Source organism: Myotis daubentonii, chromosome 1 (assembly GCF_963259705.1).
Source record: "Myotis daubentonii chromosome 1, mMyoDau2.1, whole genome shotgun sequence".
Lineage (NCBI taxonomy): Eukaryota > Metazoa > Chordata > Mammalia > Chiroptera > Vespertilionidae > Myotis > Myotis daubentonii.
In genome coordinates, this window is record NC_081840.1 from 39475128 (window position 1) to 39494204 (window position 19077).

Below are 19077 nucleotides of genomic sequence, written 5' to 3' on the forward strand. Positions count from 1 at the left end.
TTCTAAGCTGTATAAATAAATCAAAGTCTTGAGCATTAAAAATGTGTATTAAGAAGGACTGTTAAGTAGTTAGGGGGTTTAAAGTAAAAAGAATGTAAACATAGTAGACATATATTTTGATGTCTCACTCCCATGTTAATGGTATTAAATAGCTGTTTGTGTGTTAATTGTAAATCCACTCTCGGGAGGGAAGGATAAAATGCCCAATTTAAAAATTAATTGGATGTTAGATAATAAATTTTAGAACCCTTAAAAATGACAATTAGCTTCACATACTCCAGTAACTACCTATTAAACTTAAGATACTTAGTATATTACATTTTCTTGATATCTTTTGCAAGTATCAAAATCAATAGCATTATCAAATCAATGTCATTATATATCATCTCAGATATTTTCTAGAAAGGAATAATAAGGTATCAAAATCAAATATATAAAAATAATGCCTAATATTATTCTTTTTTGCAGATTTTACTTCATTTATTTATTTAACAAATTAATTCAGCAAAACTTTATTGAACACCTACTCTTGTCAGGTATTGTCTGAGGCAACAGAACACAGCAGTGAACAAAGCAGACAGAATCTCCTGCTTATATATAACTACAGCTGATGATGTCTTTTAGTTTCGATGGATTTAGAGTTGGCATCTCTTTTGTCATGATGTGCATTGTTTATAAGTCAGCAGTCAACTCTCTACCAGAACTGAGTCCTCAGAAATATTTTAGTACCTTGCAAGCAGGAAAAGCCTCCTTAGCTTATTTTTGTCAAGCTGGTAAGTATTTTTTATATCCTGACTTATGTGACTTTTCTGTTGCTATTTAATCAGTATGCTCAGTGGGAACTTATTGTTAGGCTTTAATTTTAAGAATTTATCTTTCCTAAGAGGTAAATCATTAAACATTCATAAAACATTTCTTATTTTAGATTCTCCAAGTACCTCTGTATTTCTTGAAGAACTGAATAAGGCTGTTAAACCTCTCCAGGATTATGGAATCTCAGTTGCAAAGGTAGAAGGATATTTATGTTGATAAATTATTAGTGACAAACATTTTACATCTAAATGACTATCTCAAAATGCTTATGTTGTTTTCTGCCTTTTTTTTTTTCATAAGAATAAACAAGCACAGACATTCTAGATTATTGTATAAGTTAATAAATATTCAGGAAAAAAGCTGTTTGAAACTCTTTAGCATGCCATTTAATTTAATTTTGTAAACTATTCTATTGGGACTGTGGTGTCAATTTTCAATCCTATAGTTAGACTTTTGTTTTGCCTGACAAATATATCACAATTCAATAATTTATTAAATTTCTGTTAGCACAAATGAAGGTGTTGTAAGTGGTAGGAAGGTGTTAGACCTGTGGGGTCAGACCGGACCTGGGTTCAGCAACCTCAGTACTTGAGTTGTGTTTTTTTTAATAGATATATTTTTATTGATTTCAGAGAGGAAGGGAGAGGGAGAGACAGAAACATCAATGATAAGAGAGAATCATTGATTGGCCGCCTCCTGCACACCCCCTACTGGGGATTGAGCCCGCAACCCTGCATGTGCCCTTGACTGGAGTCTAACCCAGGATCCTTCAGCCCCCAGGTCAATGCTCTATCCACTGAGCCAAACCAGCTAGGGCTCAGTACTTGAGTTTTGGCCAGGAAAGAATTCAGAGAACATCTATAATAATAAAAGGGTAATATGCTAATTAGACTGGACGTCATTCCGGATGTCCTTCCTGATGAAGCTGGGGCCAGAGGGAAGCCAGCCTGGGTCCGGGGTGCCGGAGGGAAGCCGGTGCTGGCAGCTGGGGGAAGGAAGGCCTACTCTTTTATTAAAATATATTTTTATTGATTTCAGAGAGGGAGAGAGAGAGAGAAACATCAATGATGAGAATCATTGATTGGCTGCCTTCTGCACAGCCCCAAATGGGGATCGAGCCCACAACCCGGGCATGTGCCCTTGACTGGAATCGAACCTGGGACCCTTCAGTCTGCAGTCCAATGCTCTATTCACTGAGTCAAACCAGCTAGGGCAGGAAGGCCTACTCTTGCACGAATTTTCATGCATCGGGCCTCTAGTTTACTTATAAAAATCACAGAGGAAAAAGTAATTAGTAGGAGAATGGACTTAGGAAACAATTTAGAGGTAAAGGAAGGGCCCTGGGAGTGTGGGAGTGAGGAAGGTAAAGGTAATATGCCTGGGGGGAAGGAGAGAGAGAAGGGAAAGGCAGACCAGTGTTCCTGGAGGGAGAGCGCACTGGGTCCTCAGTCCTAAGGGCTTTAAGGGTAGAGATTTTAGGGGAGGTCCCAGGGGGAGATTTTAATAGAATATTCAGCAGGTGTCCGGGTATGTCATTTCAGGGTCTAGGTCTCCACTGATTGTTGATTGTTCAGCACCAGGGCAGGAGGTTATTATCTAAAGCAGCTGGTCCTGAGTTCAGCCATAGTGTTGCTTATCTGGTTTTGTTGCTTTTCTGGGCCTGGAGCTGAAATACAACTGAGGCCTAAATATTATCTCTAGGGAGGAAAGATCAGCAGGTCTAAACTGATTGACCAGTGATATGCTAGGGGAGAAAAGGTCACTTTGGGGGCAAGGTCCACCCTACAATTGCCCTTTGCTAGGCACCTAGGACTTTCCCCACTGGTGACCTTTTGTACCTGGCCCGTTGTTCTTGCTCTGCTCATGTCTGTCTAATTGCCTACCACAGAGGTACCAAAGTTGAGGTACCTGAAATATTTTTCCTTTTCTGTTTTAAGTTTTTATAATTACTTATGTTGCAGTTTCATTTATTTTTAGGAAAGTTAAAACAACCTAACTTGAAATTATATACTTACTTTTTTCTCAAAAAAATTTCAAACTTGCCATGGAATATTATGGAAAATTTCCACAAGCATCATGGATTAGATAGGTACATAAGCCTTTCATTTAGTTTAACCTTAGAATTTGTACCTTAGAAAACTGAATGAGAAGTAACACAGGGATTATTAAATTCTTTCAGATTAGTGCCTACCTGACTTTCTCTTGTCAATGTAAGAAATGTCCAAACCTGTGAAGAATTGTTATGAGTTTATTTGAGTCAAACTGATGACATGCCCTGAGGAGCAAGATTTCAAAAGCTCTGGCCCTAGCCACTTTGGCTCAGTGGATAGAGTATCAATTGGCCTGCAGACCTAAGGTACCCAGGTTCGATTCCGGCCAAGGGCATGTACCTGGGTTGCAGGCTCCTCCTCGGTCCGGGCCCTGGTCAGGGTATGTGCAGGAGGCAGCCTATCAATGTGTTTCTCTCACATTGATGTTTCTCTCTGTCTTTCCTTCTCTCGTCCACTCTCTAAAAATCAATGGAAAATACCCTTGGGTGAGGATATATATATATTTATTTTAGAGAGGAAGGGAGAGAGAAAGATAGAAACATCAATGATGAGAAAGAATCATTGATTGGCTGCCTCCTGCATGCCCCCCTCTGGGGACTGAGCCCACAACCTGGGCATGTGCCCTTGACCAGAATTGAACCTGGGACCCTCTCAGTCTGCAGACCGATGTTCTATCCACTGAGCCAAACTGGCTAGGGTAAAAAAAAAAAAGAGAAAGATTTCAAAAGCTCTGGAGAATAAGTTTCTTTAATGCATTTGAAATTCAGGAGGGAATTTAAGGATTATTACATGGAGGTGGGAGAAAGTAAGGTGGGGATTGGATTACAGGATAGTTAATATTATGTGCTTTCAACACTTTAAAAGGAGGGTCTAAAAAGGTGGTGATATTAATACAAAGCTGTGTTAACCTTGATGCACAGAAACAAGGACAGGGTTTGCTTAAGGCAACGATCAATCTTTTACCAAAGTTATATGCCTGGGGTGTGACTACCCATCATGACCTCCCCAGTTAGGAATTTATGATCAGTTCACCTTGTGAGGTTACTTTCCATAGAATTCCTTTTTCTCCTATACTGTGTACATTTGTTCTTAGTTCATTAGCCTTCCTCCTCCAAGAGATGGCTATTGTCCCTCTTGGTCTCTGCAGCTAGTTCCCAGGGCAGAAAGGTTAACTAACCTTGCCTATTAAAGAGATATTGTTCCCTCTACGCATAGAACACTTTTGACACCAGATATGTATGTTTCCACACCAAGCAATCTAACATTAATTGCCCAGAGTTAGCACAGACCCCTCAGGGTAAGAGTTCAGTCTTGTAAGACCACCTGTCACTTTAGATGCCAATCACGAGTAGTGTGTCTCCAGGTTGCCTACAACTTCTGTAGGACTTGGCTGCAAATTGGGTGTTCTCACCATCCCCTCCTGAGATTGGATGATTTGCTATAATGGTTCACAGAACTCAGGGAAACACTTTACTTGCTATTGCTGGTCTATTATAAAGGCTATCTCAGGATCAGCCAAGTGGAAGAGATGCATAGGGCAAGGTCTTGAGCACAGGAGTTTCAGTCCTACTGTAGTTTGGGTGTGTCATTCTCCTGGGCCTTGGATGGTGTTCACCAACCTGGAAGCTCTCTAAATCCTGCTGCTTAAAGTTTTATGGAGGTATCATTATGTAGGCATGACAGATTAAATCGTTGGCCATTGGTGATGGACAATCTCCTGCATGGAGGATGGGAGGTGAGGCTGAAAGTTCCAACCCTCTTTTTTTAAGAAAATTAAATTTATTGGGGTGCCATTGGTTAATAAGATCATATAGGTTTCAAGTGGCATTTCTATGTTACATGATCTGTATATTGTATTGTGTGCCAATTACCCAAAGTCAGATAATTTTCCATCACTATATATTTGGCCCTATTTACCTTTACTAACTCCCCCCACCCCAGCTCCCTTCTCTGTGGTATCCACTACAACTAAGCATGTTAAACTTGCAGCCGGCAGGCCGCATCCCTCTTTCAACTACACTGAAGTTCCAGCCCTCTTAATGATGCTTTCTGGCAACCAGTCCCTATCCTTACGTTATCTAGGGGTCCTCAGCCACCAGTCACCTCATTAGCATAAAAAAGACCCTTCATGGGCTTTTAGAATCTCTTATATCAGGAACTGGAGTTAAAGACCAAATATTAGAGCAAAAATGTTCCTAGCATGCCTATCACTCAAGAATTACAAGGGTTTTAGGAACTCTGTGTCAGAAACCAGAGGCAGAAACCAAATATATATGTCTTATGTCATGGCTACATACCTTAAAGAATATTCAATTCTGTTTGTATAGGGGTCTCAGCTAATGAACAGCTGATTACACTCTAGTGATAATGGCTCTCATCTCTGAGGAGCTATGAATAACATTTTATTTATTTATTTTATTTTTTAAAAAATATATTTTATTGATTTTTTACAGAGAGGAAGAGAGGGATAGAGAGTTAGAAACACCGATGAGAGAGAAACATCCATCAGCTGCCTCCTGCACACTCCCCACTGGGAATGTGCCCGCAACCAAGGTATATGCCCCTGACTGGAATTGAAACTGGGACCCTTCAGTCCGCAGGCCAACGCTCTATCCACTGAGCCAAACCGGTTAGGACTATGAATAACATTTTAAACTGAAATTTAAAAATGAAATAATAGACTAAGTATGACACTCAAAAAGGGTAATCATGCTGTTTATCTAGTAACTAATAACTGTAATGTCTAGTAACTGGAGTAGAATATTGAGGTTCATGCCCAGTGGTACCTTTATATGAACTAACATAATTTAAACTCAATTTTATAGTTGAGGTCACCAAGCTACATGGAAGGGACACTGTGGTGAATAAGAGAGACCTATATTGAGTATCTAGCTCAGTCCCTGGCACATGAGAAGTACTCAGTAAATGTTTATGAGATTAAAATTAGCTCACTATATTTAGTCTATTGGATAAAAAAATGATTAAGACCCAGTCTATTTCTTTGGATACTTTATATTCTAAATAGGAAGGATAAAACACAGTTTCAAATCATTTTAATAAATAGCAGAACCCAATTATAATAAGAGAGATACAAATAATATGCCATAGTGGTTAAAAGGAAAGAGAGCTCATATCTCATTGTTGAAATGGAAGGTCATGTATGGCGTTGGGAAAGACTTCATAAAAAGTAGCATCTTGAGATTGTCCTCAAAAGTTAAGATTTCAGGAGGCAGAGGTAGATGAAGAAAACACTAATATCAATGGATTAAATGTTCCAATTAAGACCAAAATTATTAAGCTGGGTATAATAACCAAACCCAACTGATGCTATTTAGAAATGCATCTTAAAATAAAGGCTTCAGAAATCTTCAAAGTAAATGAAGGAAAAAGATATATCATGAAATGATAACCTAATGAAAGCTGGTATAGCTATCCTATATAATAAAGCATAATATGCTGAGTGTCCGACTGATTGGTCAACCATTCAGTCGACTGCTTGACCAGTCGCTATGATGTGCACTGACCACCAGGGGGCAGATGCTCTGACCTTAGGTTAGCTTGCTGCTGTGGTCCAGCTGATCAGGACTAGGTGAGCGAGCTGGACATGCCCTGGAGCCCTCCTGTAGTCCCTCCCCGGCCTGTCAGCCCCCATAGGCCCCAATTGCCAGCCAGGCCAAGGGACCCCACCTGTGTACGAATTCCTGCACTGGGCCTCTAGTATTAATATATCAATGTAGATTTAAAAACAGAAAACCTTTGAGTTAACCTTGACTTGTAGTTCCATTATAACCATCAATAATTCCTTTAGTTTCTACTATCAAAACTCTCCAAATCTGACTACTTCCTATGCCTTCACTTTTATTCCTTCTTTATCCAAAGCATCATCAGACTCATCTGGGAAACCATAATAGCCTTCTAACAATTGGTCTTTCTGTTTTCACTTTTGTCTCACTCAACTCTTCACATGTAAGTGAAATGTGTTCAGGTTACCTTGATACCCTCCCAGAAAGGCTTCCCATTACAGTTACGATAAAATCTGTGGATACTCACTTCCTCTCTTATCTGATTTTCTGTTCCCCCACCCTGTTCAGTGTGTTCCTTACACATACTGGTCATCTTTCTGTTACTTGAGCCTGCCACATGTGTTATTTCCACAGTCCTTTGTATTTTCCCACTCTGCTTAGAACTCATGTCTTCCACATATTTACATATTTGTATGTTTCACTCCATTGCTTCGGTTCTTTGTTCAAATGTCACCACCTCAGAGAAGTCTTCCTTGATTCCTAAAATGTCCTGTCACACACTTAATATTTATTATAGCATTTAACATTACATATTACTTAATTTTAAAAAATTATCTGTCTCTACTTTTAGAATCTAAGTTCTAAAGATAAAGGTTTTTATTTGTAACTTAACTGTACCCCCATTGACTAGAACAGTGACTGACATATGGTAGGTGTTCAAATATCTGTTGAATGGATGAATGGAAAAATCTATTCTCATAATGCTAACCATCCCTATGCTCTGACTTTTAAGCATTCTTTTAAAATTATTTACATTAAAATTTACTCTTTTCTGCTTATGGCTATAATCTGACTTTTAATTCTAATTCTCTATTCCTGATATCTTTTCTGAGTATCAGTTCTCCTTTTGTAACACTTAAAAAACAACACAAATGTAGCTTCCCTAATTATTATTCTGATTCCTCAAACTCTCTTAAAATTAAATTGAACACCACCACCAACAAAAACTCATCTTAAGAAAAATCCCCCAAGCCCTAGCCGGTTTGGCTCAGTGGATAGAGCGTCAGCCTGTGGACTGAAGGGTCCCAGGTTCAATTCTGGTCAAGGGCACATGCCCAGGTTGTGGGCTTGATCCCCAGTGGGGGATGTGCAAGAGGCAGCTGATCAATGATTCTCTCTCATTGATGTTTCTCTCTCTCTCTCTCTTCATCTCTGAAATCAATAAAAATATATTTTAAAAAAAATCCCCCAAACTAACAAAATCCAAAGCAAAGTCACTGTTCTTCTAGAATTAGTCTTGGTAAGTTATGTTGGTGTGTACCTCTTTGCCCCATCTAGTAACCTTTTTTATTTCCTTCCTTTTCCACCTCTAGCTCATGCTGCTTATACATGCTCAGTTTTTTCCCTAGTTTTACTTACCATATTTGTGAAAAGTCTCTTGAATCTTTTCTGTTTTACTTCAGGTCCCTGTCATCCTTGACCTATACTGATGTGATTCTTTTAACTTGCCTCCTTATCTCTGTGCTCTGATGCCTTTCATTTAATCTTCATGTTGCTACCAGGATTGTCCTTGTATTTTTCATATAGAGTCCTGATTGTAAGCTATCAAGGGCTGTTGTGGCTGCTCAGGCATCATCAGGGTCTTAGGTTTATTCTTTTTGATGCACCATCTTTAGCAAGGATTTCTTCTCTAAAAATGCCTTGTGGTCCGTGATTACTACTGCTGTTCTAGCTATCTTGTCTGTGTTTTGTCAGGAAGAAGTGGGAAGAGCAAGAATATCAGTAAATCCTCTTTTAAGAGCCTTCCAAGAATCCCAACCCAGTGACTTCTCCTAACACTGTTTAGCCATCCTTACCTGTTGGGCATCTGGAAGAGACTTTTATGAGAGATTTGCTTTTAGTGAAGTTCCTTTAGTAAAACCAAAGGGGAGGATGGATTTGGGGTAAGAAACCACCCGTGTCTGCTATCCCTGTGTGCTGGCTACTGAGGTGCTTCCATGGGCTCAATTTACCACTTACTGCTGTGCTTCCTGGCTTTCCTTCAGGACTTTTGTTCTGCTTTAATTGTTTCCTTCCCTTTCTGCCTGGTTACCTTCTGATTGCTCCACAAGACTGAATTAAATGTAAAATCTTAGGTATAATTAAATATAACTCTTAGGTATAGAAACATTCCTCTTTCTGAGTTACCTCAAGCACTTGAATATGTGAGCAATTATGGGACACAAATCAGAAAGAAAAGTAAAATAAAAAAAATATGTGGAGATAAACGGTAATGTTTCATTTTCTTTCTTGTTTCCCTAAGCAAGAAACTGTTACCTTTTGATACACTCTAAACTTTAAATGTTATCTTTTAAAGGTTAATTGTGTCAAAGAAGAAACATCAAGATACTGTGGAAAAGAAAAGGATTTGATGAAAGCTTATTTATTCAGGTAAACTATTATTTTGAGTGCAATGGACAAATATAAAAGTATACCTTTAGAATATTCAAGTACATAAAATACCACTAGTCCAGAATAAAGTTGTATGCCATGGGGGTGGGGGGGCGGCTGTCATATGAAGTTTAGCAAAAAAGTCCAGGTAATAGATTTGTTACCTGCTTCCTTATCTATAAAATGAGAATAATACCTAGTTTTACATGAGAATCTTATGTAAACTTCTATTACAAATGCCTGGCATGCAAGCACTTAGAAAATTTAGTGTTTCGCCCTGGCCAGAGTGGCTCAGTTGTTTGGGTATTTTCCTGTGCACCAAGAGGTGGGCACTTTGATTCTGGTCAGGGCACATGCCTGGGTTGGGGCTCCATCCCCAGTAGGGTGTGTGTAAGAGGCACCCAATGGGTTTCTCTCTCTCCTTCTCTCTTCCTCTTTCTCTCTAAAATAAATAAAAACATTTTTAAAAAGGAGAAAACTTAGGGTTTTAAATAGGTCAGGCCATATTTTGAAATAAATGTACATACTTTATTTTTGAGGGATCTGCCAGTGTCCAGGGTACAGATTCCTCTGCACTTGGGTCTGCTAAACTGAGGTTTCTCAGAACTCTGTCCTCAAACCCTTGGGATTTGGCCTGGGAAATGGGGAGAGAATCTGTCCCCTCAAGAACCCACTGCTTGAGGACACTTCTTTCTCCTACTTGCCTCCTTCCCAGCCCAATTTGGGGTATCTGTATATACATGACAGGGAGGTTGGTAGGAAACTCTGTTTGGACTCATGTTTATTCCCCAGTCTTTTTGTTAAACCCAGGGCCTAAGCTTTTCAAAGTTGACATAGTTATTAGTATATATTCAATAAATATTTGAGTGTATATTATGGCCAGCACTTTGGTAGGTGCATAGTAGATGAGACACACAGTCTCTAACATTAAAGAATTTACAGTCGTATATTAGAGAAACAAGTAAGTGGAATGCCAAGGAACTATTTCTGTAATGCTTTTTCAAACTTTTTACAGAGGCAACATATTACTGAGAGAATTCCCTACTGATACCTTGTTCGACGAGAATGCCATCATTGCTCATGTTCTCTTGTAAGTAAAAGGGTTACCCATTCACTTCTTTATTTATTAGTTATCTAGTGATTTCATTTTAGACAACCATGATCCATTAAAATATTTTACAGTTTTAACATTATATTGGTAGGCATCAATTTCATATAAATTGCTGGACTGTCTTCCCACATAGAGGATATAAAATTTCTTAAATGTCAAACAATACAGAAACATGTAGGTACTCTGAATAAAAATTGGAGGTGATACAACACAACTACATGGGTCATACTATTGCTTTTGCTTTTGATTCTACCTGAGTAGTGAGGATTTTACCAGGTAAGAAGCTCATGTTTGCTATTCTCAGTAGTATTTTTAGTGTCTAGCATCCTTCTCACCCAGCCTGAGTCTGTAGCTCTGTGCCTGCTCAGTAAATGCAGAAAGAGTTCAAATAATCCCAGCCCATACTTGAATGTTTATTGAGAGAGAGAGAGTGAATTTAAGTTAACTTCTCTGGCATGGAGTCTTTAGGCCTGAGATTCAGGCCTACCTGCAATTTACCTCTGAATGAAGTCTGGTATTCTCCTTTGTTAAGGACATGAGTTTACATAAACATTCCCAATTTAACCTTGTTGTAGGCCTGTTACCAACTAAGGTCTTTGCTGACATTGGCTGTCTTTGTCTTCCACTTGGTTCCTTTCTTGTCTGACTGGATTCCCAGAAATAATGGGTGAAAGTTAAATTACAGGAAACTTAAAACATATGGGTGAAAAGTCGTGTTTATCACTTTGCAGATGGATACTTTTAAATGTTCCAATACTCATAATATATTATCGAAAGGTATTTGGAAAGGATCCTAACCACCAAGGATCCTGAGGCCTCTAGGCTAAGCAGCCAATTATAAGGAATGAAAGATGGCCTTTTGAAGAAGGAATGCCACATAGCTGGTGGACTGCCTTAGAAGAGGATAGAGAAGGGGTCTCTTGAGGAGGGAGGGTCATAAAAAGCTTAGCAAAATGGCCAAGTAATAGATGTGATATTTGTAATACAATAGATACCTGATGACTGTCTTTGATCCAGAAATGAGGTTGAAGAAACAAGGAAGATTCTTTGAGGGATGGGAGAAGGGCAGATAATATTGTTGGTGATAAGTTTGACAGCAAATCCTGCAGGTACACCTTGGACAATCTGATAACAGAAGATTTTGACAACAATTGGGCCTTAGATGTGGAGTGGCTGTCCATGCTGGGGACCCTGTTCTCTGAACTGGCTAGCCTGTGGAGCTTATGTCATGCAATCCTGTGGGGGTGTCCTGTTCCCTGTGCTGTGCTAATGCTGATGTATAGAACACTAATTCCTCAGAGGTTATTCCCCATGTTTCTCCCATGTGCCAAATACCTGTTAGACACTGGGGATTCAAAATAGAATAGGGTGCGGCTTTTGTTCTCTAGTAGTTTAGCATTTTGTTGCAGAGATATATATAAACAAAATATGATGTGGTAAGTGAAATAGAAGTACTAGTATGTATGCATAGGGAGGGGCTTATGGACCCACAGGGTAGGGAATAGTTTTGTCTAGAATGAGGGTGGATATTTTTACTAAGAAGCCTCCCTGAAGGAAGTGGCACTGGGGATGAGTCTGAAAGCATGAGTTTGCTTGGTGAAGAAATGAAAGATGGGAAAATAGTGGGAACTGTGTGAGCAAAGGCATAGAGGTAAGAATAGCTTAGAAAGCGTAGGTTTTACTGGAGTATCAAATGTGAAGCAGGGGATGAGGGCAGAGAAGTAGGCCCGACATCAGATGAAGGGATTTTTGTTTAACATGTGAAGAAGTTTAGGCTTCTGGAAAGCCACTGAAGGGTGAGGAGTCCAACTCCACCTCAGAATCCTTGTGTCACCTTTCAGACCCACCATGTGCAATTACAAGGCTTTGCCTGGCAGGCCTCAGAGGGGGAAGGTGCCCCGTCCACACCAGACCTGGCACACAGCTCCGTGCATTGCAGTTTTCTAGAGAAAATCGAGGTCAAGGACCCAGGCCCCTCCTCCATCCCAGGCAGTCCCTTAGGCCAAACACACTCTTGTGTACACCTACATTCCTAGCCCAGTTGTCTCCATTCCAGGCTTCATCATCAGGGACCTTAACTGAGGCACCTCCCAGGTACTTCTGATAAGAGCCTCTTAGGTCTGCTTTTCCCTTCCCACTCCTAGCCCTTCCCTCTTTCCTTCACCCCAGCCCACCATTCCATAAAGAGGCAGGAGCCTTCTGTTTGGTGTTCCTTGGAATATGATGATAGCTTGCATCTGAGCTTTGAGCACTTGCCTCTCGCTTGGGGCTGTTCCATGGTAGGGAAGGGAATGAAGCATTTTGGAGCTGGTGCCTCCCTCTGCCTCTTGCTTGCACTGTCGCAGTAAGTGAATAAATGCTGGATTGTTACTTTTAGCTTGGCTTGCTGTCCTAATTGAGCAGCTCCTGATTGCTCAACGGAGGGCTGCAGGAAGGCAGGTGATGTGATTAAATTAGTACTGGAGTGCTCTTTCTAGTGAATGTGACAGCTTCGTAGGGGTCCAAGTACATGGAGAAACCTTTGTGTGGCCTTTGTACAATCTAGGGAGTGGAGTAGAGAGAGCAAAGAGGAGATTTTCTTTTTAATGCTTAGGAGGTGAAGTTAAGGGGACTTGGTGATAGTTAATTTGGTAATCAGCAAAATGACAAACTTTAGTCCCTGATCTCTTTTTTTCCAGCTCATTCTACTATAAATCTAATCTGACCACCATCTGAGTAGGCAAGGAAGAGCAAATTTTCAGAAGATAATCTAATTTAACAAGACAAATGCCCATCATAACTGAGTCTCATGTATATAGCTGTAGGAACTTGAGCCCCTGGGAAGTACAGACCTAAGTGTTGTTAACATATAAGTCATCCAGGGTTCTAGGACAATACCAACACTTAGGAGAAGAAGAAACTTAAGGGGGAGGGTGGGATAAATGCCAAGTAGTATTCCAAAGAGGCAGTAGCCTCATTTTTATTTACTAGTATATTTTTCAGAACACTTGTATCTGAACTGAAAGCTTACATTTAGAATATATTGCTTTACTTGCCTTGCCATTTAAATTTGTTCTTTATGTAGAATGCTTTGATTGAGACCACAATTGGTCTCAGTGATCCACAATTATACTTGAAATTTGCTTCTTTGTCAACTGGAAAGATCAGGTTTAAGATAATTTCTTATTCTCAGAATATACAAAAATGCAATTGGAGAAAAATTAAGTTAGTAAACTCTGATAACAGAAAAATAAGTATAAACTTAAGGTAATCTTTACACTAAATTTTTAAGGAATTATATATATTTTGGATCATTATGGGCAATTTTTTATTCCTAAAATATCATTGATTAAAATGTACTAACTGGTCTATTAAAATTTTCTCACATTGATTTTTCAGAATACAGTAAGTGAATAAATCAAGTGTTTCAGTGGTTCTCAACCTGTGGGTCGCGACGCCTGAAAATACATCCTGCATATCAGATATTTACATTGTGATACCTAACAGTAGCAAAATTACAGTTATGAAGTAGCAACGAAAATAATTTTATGGTTGGGGGTCACCACAACATGAGGAACTGTATTAAAGGGTTGCGGCATTAGGAAGGTTGAGAACCACTGGTTTAGAGTATAGCAGGGTACCATGTATGTAAGAAAGGGATAAGTCCAACACTCTGAAGGGTCTCAGATGTTACCCAACCTGCATAGATACTTGCAGAAACACCAGGTCTCTGAATCAGAAATCAGACTACACAGCCAGTGGCCAGGGTAACTTGGTATACTAGGTCCCTATTTCCAGTTCTGCACAGAGCAAAAGGGTGAGAGCCATATGCTTATACCTGTACTTATAGCGAACTTTGGAGAAAAAGAACTCAGAAATTATGAATTGCCAGGAGCTGGCACATTTACTCTGGAGAGACAGAGTATTTATCTTTTTCTCTGGGATGTAAACAAATTCTCTGGTGAGACAGCCCAGGAAGGTCTGAACCCTTCAATATTATAAGCCTATGTCTCTGGGGAAGATAAGAAAGGTTTTATTATACTTTGAATGACTCCAGAGAAAAGGAGACAAATAACTTTATTTATTTACTTATTTACTTAGCTTTAAAAAAATTTTTTTATCTTTATTGTTGAAAGTATTACAGATGTCCCCTTTTCCCCTCCCATTGACCCTTTCCACCCCACTCCCGCCCACCCACCCGCCCTCCCCACAGGCCTTCACTGCACTATTGTCTGTGTCCTTGGATTATGCATATATGCATATAAATTCTTTGGTTAATCTCTCTCCCGCCCTTCCCTCTGAGTTTCTGTTGCATGCTTCCATGCCTCTGGATCTATTTTGTTTGTCAGTTTATTTGTTCATTAGATTCCACATATAAGTGAGATCATGTGATACTTCTATAATGTGAAAAGAAGTCATTGTCCATCTTTGTGAGATACCAGTTTTCATGTTGAGGAGGTTTAGATTGTATGGGAACACAGAAATACAGGGAAGACTGCCTTCTAATAGAGAACATTGAGAAATCCAGGGAAGATTGTCTTCAGAGTTTTACAAGAAACATGATATTGATTTACAGGAATGGAATGGGGAAGTTGGGATGGGGGAAGGAGTTGCAGGTAGATTCTTAACTCATCAGCTTTTAAAAATAAATATTTTAAAATTGATTTTTAGAAAGAGAGGAAGGGAGAGAGAGAGAGAGAGAAACAGGGATGTGAGAGTAAAACATTGATTGACTGCCTCCTGCACGCTTCCCACTGGGGATTAAGCCCACAACCTGGGCATGACCTTTTGGTGTGCAGGACGAAGCCCAACCAACTGAGCCACACTGGCCAGGGCTTAACTTATCAGCTTTTTTGGTATATTTTGTGGTTTGAACCATATAAAGGTGTTACCAATTTGAAAAATAAATGGAATTTAAATTAAAATAAGAATTTGTGTTTTTTTTTTAAATAAATCTTTATTGTTCAGATTATTACAGTTGTTCCTCGTTTTTCCCGTCATAACATAACTCCCCTCCACCCAGTTCCCACCCCATCCTCTGCCCTTACCCACCCCCACTGTCCTCATCCACAGGTTTACGATTTTTGTCCAGTCTCTTCACGCACCCCCACACCCTTTTCTCCCCCGAGAATTGTTAGTCTACTCCCTTTCTATGCCCCTGATTCTATTATATTCACCAGTTTATTCATCAGATTTTTTATTCACTTGATTTTTAGATTCACTTGTTGATAGATATGTAATTGTTGTTCATAATTTTTATCTTTACCTTTTTTCTTCTTCTTCCTCTTCTTAAAGAATACCTTTCAGCATTTCATATAATACTGGTTTCGTGGTGATGAACTCCTTTAGCTTTTTCTTATTAGTGAAGCTTTTTATCTGACCTTCAATTCTGACTGATAGCTTTGCTGGATAAAGTAATCTTGGTTGTAGGTTCTTGCTATTCATCACTTTGAATATTTCTTGCCACTCCCTTCTGGCCTGCATAGTTTCTGTTGAGAAATCAGCTGACAGTTGTATGGGTATTCCCTTGTAAGTAACTGACTTTTTTTCTCTTGCTGCTTTTAAGATTCTCTCTTTTTCTTTTGCTCTTGGCATTTTAATTATGATGTGTCTTGGTGTGGTCCTCTTTGGATTCCTTTTGTTTGGGGTTCTCTGCGCTTCCTGGGCTTGTAAGTCTATTTTTTTCATCAGGTAGGGGAAGTTTTCTGTCATTATTTCTTCAAATAGGTTGTCATTATTTCTTCAAATATCTTGCTCTCTCTCATCTTCTGGCACCCCTATAATTCTGATGTTGGTACGTTTGAAGTCGTCCCAGAGGCTCCTTACACTATCTTGATATTTTTGGATTCCTTTTTCTTTTTGCTTTTCCGGTTGGGTGTTTTTTGCTTCTTTGTATTTCAAATCTTTGACTTGATTCTTGGGATCCTCTTGTCTGCTGTTGGATCTCTGTATATTATTCTTTATTTCAGTCAGTGTATGCTTAATTTCTAGTTGGTCCTTTTTCATATCCTCGAGGGTCTCACTAAATTTATCAGTGGTTTCTAGAAAATTCTTGAAAAACCTTATAAGTGTGGTTTTGAACTCTATATCCAGTAGTTTGCTTTCCTCCATTTCTGTCATTTGTGACCTGTTTCTTTGTCTCCACATTTTTTATGCTTCCCTGTGTTGGTAGAGTGGTTTTGTGTGTTAGGTGTCCTATAGGGCCCAGTGGGTCAGCCTCCCCAATTACCTGAGGTGGACACTCTTGGTGCACCCCTTTGTGGGCTGTGTGCACAGTCTTGTTGTAGTTAAGCCTGGATTGTTGTTGATATCACTGGTAGGAATTGACCTCCAGGCCAATTGTCTGTGAGAATCAGCTGTGTCTACAGTGGGAGAACTTCTGTGCTGAAGACACCCTTCAGGGGCAAGACTTGCTTCAGTGGGGCTTTGGTGCTCACTGAGTCTGCCCCCTGAGTGTGTCCCTTATGGATCTGAGGAGTTGTAATCTGGATGGTCCCACTCTGACCAGTAGGTACATAGGCTCTTGGATCTCTAAGGAGGTGCTAATTTAGCCTCTGCCTGAGGTTACCCAGCAGGAGCTATGGAGAGATCTGCAGATTCCTCTTCCTTGTTTGGGGTTTGGAGATGCCCAGATGAGGCCCAGCTGTGAAGCAACGCAAGCTGCTGTGGGGCCTTGAGCCTTCTTTTGGATGTTCTGGTTCTCTCTGACCCAGCTGCAGTTTGTTAGGTAATTTTAGATCTCAAAGGGCCAGCCTATTCATATGCAAAAGCCTCTGCTCGCAGCTTGGGTGTGGCGGGGTCTCAGGGAATCAACATGGCGGAGCAAACAGCTATGGCTGGTCCTCATATCTGCCCTAAGAGGCCCCGGTCTCAGTATCCCGCAGTAATTGCTGCAAGCACTTCTGAGAAAGCTGCCCTCGAGTTCCGCCCGCTGCCAGACAGTCCAGTTTCTCCCCGTATGAGTCTGGGTCTCCAGAGACTCGCCTGGAACTGGAGTCAGGTCCGTCGGGAGCTTGAGACTCCCTCCCAATTGAAAAAGACACCGGCCTCCTCCGTTGCCAGCCCTTTCTGCGTGCATGCCTCCGTACCTCTGCACTTTACTTCTGCACCTCCTGAGTCTCAGTGTGCTTTTCTCTTTCCTTCTTGTTGTAGAATTTCCACTCAGCCAGCCTTCCTGTGGTTCTGGGTGATGTCTGTTTTGTCTTTAGTTGTATTTTTGAAGTGGTTGTGCTAGGCAGCAATTTCAGGTGTTTACCTATGCCGCCATCTTGGTTTCTCCTAAAATAAGAATTTGAATTTATACTTTAAAAATTCTTAGCTCTGTTTTTTAAAATTTGCATAGTTAAAACTGGTGGAATTGAGTGGTTTGATAACTATGTGAGGAAAATTCTACTTCCAGTTTAGATGAATTAAGGAGGTAATATTTAGACAAAGAAAGTTAAAGTAGCAAGTAGTCTTTATTTGTTGAATACCATATGTCTAACCAGTCTGAGGCAAGTCAGTTAGAGGTATATGAGGCTAAGTCACTATAATCTCAAATGTGGATTGGAAGCTTGTATGATACATGAAGTCAGGATTTACTGAGGATTTGAGGCCCCTCATCTTTCATCTCCCTTCATGTGATCTGATTTCTCTTCTGATTTCTAGTTTTCCTCATTTCTAAATGTTATAATTGCTGCCCATGTGATTATTGTGAAGATCAAATAAGGTGATGCATGTGAAAATACATTGTGGATTTTAGCCGGTGCTCTACAAATGTTAGTTGCTTTTTTTCTGTATAAATGCAGAATCTCATTTGCAATAAAAAAAAAAAAAAAAGGGCAACCCAAATTCAGATATCCACCTATGGTTCTGGTCACATACAGTGCTGGCTCCTGTCACACACAGTGCTGTCAGAAGTGAGTTCATGCTGTGATAGTTGCCATGAGGCAGCAGTTGCAAAGAAAGGCCATTCTTCTAGTCATTGTTGACTCCTGAAAGGCATCCCTTGATACAAAAAGGAAAGGTTATCTAGTACTGTAAGAAACAATGAAATCTCATTAACTCTTCATTAAGATGCGGTACTTGATATTCTTGGGACAATATTTTTTTCAGAAAATGGAAGGTTTATTTTCCTTTAAATTAGCATACTGCTCAAATATTATAGGAGTTACTTTCAACTATCATATTTCTACTAATATTTTATTCTTTAACACATTATTGCCGAGTCTGGGTATTGAGTCTAAAGGTTACTGTACAACCTCTGGGAAAAGCTATTCTTAGAGTTGTCTTCTTCTAAAACTCCTGAACTGTGCTCATACTGGTCCTTTAATAGTTTTTGTGCTGTTGTTCATTACTTTATCTGTATCAGGCTTATTCCTACACAGTATTGTCAGGTGGGTTCCTGTTTGATAATGATATACTTTTTACTGGGAAATTGTAATAAGAAACCACTTGTCTTGGATTTAAATTCCTCACAGCTCTATGTTAATTGGTAGTAATGGTTATATCTGCAAATTGTGCCCTTTTATATAGATTCTTTCTACCAGCGCATAGCACCATGAATGACATACGTTAGATGCTCAAAAAATATTAGATTGGTTGGTGATGCATGATTTTGGAAGCTTCACTTTCCTGTTGTTAGAAATGGTAGGAGCAGAGCCCTGGCTGGTGTTGCTCAGTTTGTTGAGCATTTTCCCATGAACCTAGAGACCTCCATTTCATTCCAAGTCAGGGCACAGGCCCAGGTTGCGGGCTCAATCCCTAGAAGGGGGCAAGTAGAAGGCAGCCCATCGTTTCTCTCTCTCTCCCTTTTCCTTTCCTTTCTCTCTAAAATCAGTAAAAGACATATTAAACAAAAAGAAATGGGAGGAGTGGAAGTCTTGTGTTATAAGCTCATAAGATTGTTTATAAGAAGTGAGTAGGATAATATCTATAATAATAAAAGTGTAATATGCTAATTAGACCAGAC

At 39.7% G+C, this 19077-nt stretch overlaps 1 protein-coding gene across 3 annotated transcripts in view; it reads left to right on the forward strand.

The window, feature by feature from the left end:
* TXNDC16 (thioredoxin domain containing 16) overlaps positions 1-19077 on the forward strand; it is a 102016-nt gene that overhangs the window by 7065 nt on the left and 75874 nt on the right. For all 3 annotated transcript variants that reach the window (XM_059695899.1, XM_059695907.1, XM_059695916.1), the window contains exons 3-6: positions 469-773; positions 926-1008; positions 8964-9037; positions 10053-10127. In XM_059695899.1, coding sequence (XP_059551882.1) covers positions 611-773; positions 926-1008; positions 8964-9037; positions 10053-10127 — 395 coding nt within the window. In that variant the 5' untranslated portion in view covers positions 469-610. The remainder of the gene's footprint in view (positions 1-468; positions 774-925; positions 1009-8963; positions 9038-10052; positions 10128-19077) is intronic.